We start from the raw sequence: 3090 nt of genomic DNA on the forward strand, positions 1-3090 counted from the left end.
CCCCCCTGGGGGCTGGGGACAAGTGTCAACCTGTGGTGACAAGGTTGGAGGTGTCACCGTGTGGGTAACGAGAGGAGTGACTGCAAAAAGAGCTGAGGGAAAGGAGCTGCAGCCCCATGGAGGGTGGAGGGGCTGGTCCCTTGGGGGTGGGAGCTTCACAGTGTCCCCCTGGTGTGACTCCGTCCCCCTGATGTGTCCCTGTGTCCCCCCCCCCAGGTGATGAGGGACCCCAACACCAAACGCTCGCGGGGCTTTGGCTTCGTCACGTACTCCTCGGTGGAGGAGGTGGACGCTGCCATGAATGCACGGCCACACAAGGTGGATGGCAGAGTGGTGGAACCAAAGAGGGCCGTGTCCCGAGAGGTGAGGAGGGGGCTTGTCCCCCTGGGGAGGAGGCTCAGTCTCTGCTAGGTGGGGCTGGAGGACCCCCTGGGATGTTTAATTTTGGGGGAGTGACCCCATCTCAAAGCTACGTCGCTGGAGCTGGGTCTGTTACTGGAGAAGTGGGAGCAGCTTTGGGGTCTCCAACACAAGGAGCTGTTGGACAGAGGCCAGAGAAGGGCCATGGAGATGATCCAAGAGCTGGAGCAGCTCTGGAGCCAGGCTGGGAGAGATGGGGTGTCCAGCCTGGAGAGGAGAAGGCTCCAGGGAGAGCTGAGAGCAGCTTCCAGTGCCTGAAGGGGCTCCAGGAAAGCTGGGGAGGGACTTGGGCCAAGGGCAGGAGGGATGGGCTGAGGGGGAAGGGCTTGAAACTGGCAGTGGGGAGCTGGAGGTTGGAGCTGAGGAGGAACTTGTTGGCTGGGAGAGCCTGGGCCAGGGAAGCTGTGGCTGCCCCATCCCTGGGGGTGTTGAAGGGCAGGTTGTCTGGGGCTTGGAGCAGCCTGGGCTGGTGGGAGGTGTCCCTGCCCATGCAGGGGGTGGGATCTAGATGGTCTTTAGCTCCTGGGATGGTTTGGGTTGGAAGGGACCTTCAAGCCTACCCAGATGATCCTGAAGGTGGCTGCTTCATCCCTAGGGATGTTAAAGGGCAGGTTGGATGGGATTGGAAGGGACCTTCAAGCCCACCCAGATGCTCCCACTAGATGATCTTTAAGGTGCTGCCCCATCCCTAGAAGGGTTCAATGATCTAACATGGGTCTTGGAGCAGCCTGGGCTGGTAGGAGGTGTCCCTGCCCGTGCAGGGGGTGGATCTAGATGATCTTCAAAGTCCCTTTCAACCCAAACTCAATTCCATGACATCCCTCCAGGACTCCCAGCGCCCCGGTGCCCACCTGACAGTTAAGAAGATCTTCGTGGGGGGCATCAAGGAGGACACAGAGGAACATCACTTGAGAGACTATTTTGGCCAGTATGGCAAAATTGAGGTGATTGAGATCATGACGGACCGAGGCAGTGGCAAGAAAAGGGGCTTCGCCTTCGTCACCTTCGACGACCACGACTCAGTGGACAAGATTGTCAGTAAGTGCTCTGAAAATGGGGGATAGGTTTGGTTGGGGGGGGGCTGTGTGTTCCCCCCCCGAACCCTCATTCCATCCTGGAATGCCAGGATTGCAGGTTGGAGGGACCTTCAAGGATCGTCTGGTCCAACCTTTCTAGGTGGTTCAGGTGAGGTGGGTCCAGCAGCTTGAGTCTGGAATGGGTTGGGGGGTCCAGCAGGTGATGGGCTTTCCATGAGGATATGGAGGGATGGGATGAGGGGGGATGGTTTAAACTGGAAGTGGGGAGATGGAGGTTGGAGATGAGGAGGAACTTGTTGGCTGGGAGGGTGGGGAGAGCCTGGGCCAGGGAAGCTGTGGCTGCCCCATCCCTGGGGGTGTTGAAGGGCAGGTTGGATGGGGCTGGAGCAGCCTGGGCTGGTGGGAGGTGTCCCTGCCCATGCACGGGGTGGGATCTAGATGGTCTTTAGCTCATGGGATGGTTTGGGTTGGAAGGGACCTTCAAGCCCACCCAGATGATCCACTAGGGGATCTTTAAGGTGCTGCCCCATCCCTGGAAGTGTTCCAGGTATCTGCTATGGGGCTTGGAGCAGCCTGGGCTGGTGGGAGATGTTTCTGCCCATGCAGGGTGGGTGGATCTGGATGAGCTTTAAGGTCCCTCCTTCCCAAACCAGTCTGGGATTATTCCAGTGTCCAACTGCCCCAGTATCCAGTTGGGATCTCCCCAGGAGTAACTTGGCACCCATTCCTCCCCCTCTCTTTTCCATGGGTCTCCTTGTCAAAAGGGAATCTCCACCTTCTTGGAAGACACCCAAGTACTGGCCATGGCAATAAGGTCTCTCCTGAGCCTGCTCTTCTCCAGACTGAACAATCCCAGTTCTCAGCCTTTCCCCTCAAAGCCTTCCCCGGCCTTGGATCATCCTGGTGGCCTTTTCCTGGCTCATCTCCAGCCTGTCCACATCTGGTTTCTCCACCAGAGCTGAACATGATGTTCCCGGGGTGGCCTCACAAGTGAGATGATGTTTTCCTGATCTGCTGGTGGTGGAACCCAGTGTCCCCTTGGCTTTGCCACAGCAGCTCCTGTTCGCTCCTGGAGCTTGTCCCATTCACTGCATCCCAGACTGGTTTGGGTTGAAGGGACCTTGGAAGATCATCTAGATCCAACCCCCTGCATGGGCAGGGACACCTCCCACCAGCCCAGCTGGTCTCCAGTGTCTCATGGAGACACAGAGCTCCTCTCCAACCAGCTGGATCCCAGCCTGTGCTGCTCTCCTGGGTTTTGTTTTCCAAAGTCCCAAGACCTCACACTTGGCCCCATTGAACTTCTAAGGTTCTTGTTGACCCTTTTTTTCAACTTGGAGAGGAGAAGGTTCCAGGGAGAGCTCAGAGCAGCTTCCAGTGCCTGAAGGGGCTCCAGGAAAGCTGGGGAGGGACTTGGGCCAAGGGCAGGAGGGATGGGCTGAGGGGGAAGGGCTTGAAAGTGGCAGTGGGGAGCTGGAGGTTGGAGCTGAGGAGGAACTTGTTGGCTGGGAGGGTGGGGAGAGCCTGGGCCAGGGAAGCTGTGGCTGCCCCATCCCTGGGGGTGTTGAAGGGCAGGTTGGATGGGGCTGGAGCAGCCTGGGCTGGTGGGAGGTGTCCCTGCCCATGCAGGGGG

The 3090-nt window shown here is 58.5% G+C and overlaps 1 protein-coding gene across 1 annotated transcript in view; it reads left to right on the top strand.

The window, feature by feature from the left end:
• Window positions 1-216: 216 nt before the first annotated feature.
• Window positions 217-3090, top strand: part of LOC104393114 (heterogeneous nuclear ribonucleoprotein A1-like) — a gene marked incomplete at its 5' end in the record, with an annotated part of 6969 nt that continues 4095 nt past the window's right edge. Inside the window, 2 exons of the mRNA XM_010002582.1 lie at window positions 217-363; window positions 1248-1458. Coding sequence (XP_010000884.1) covers window positions 217-363; window positions 1248-1458 — 358 coding nt within the window. The remainder of the gene's footprint in view (window positions 364-1247; window positions 1459-3090) is intronic.

This window comes from Chaetura pelagica, unplaced genomic scaffold, assembly GCF_000747805.2.
Source record: "Chaetura pelagica isolate M959 unplaced genomic scaffold, ChaPel_1.0 scaffold1331, whole genome shotgun sequence".
Lineage (NCBI taxonomy): Eukaryota > Metazoa > Chordata > Aves > Apodiformes > Apodidae > Chaetura > Chaetura pelagica.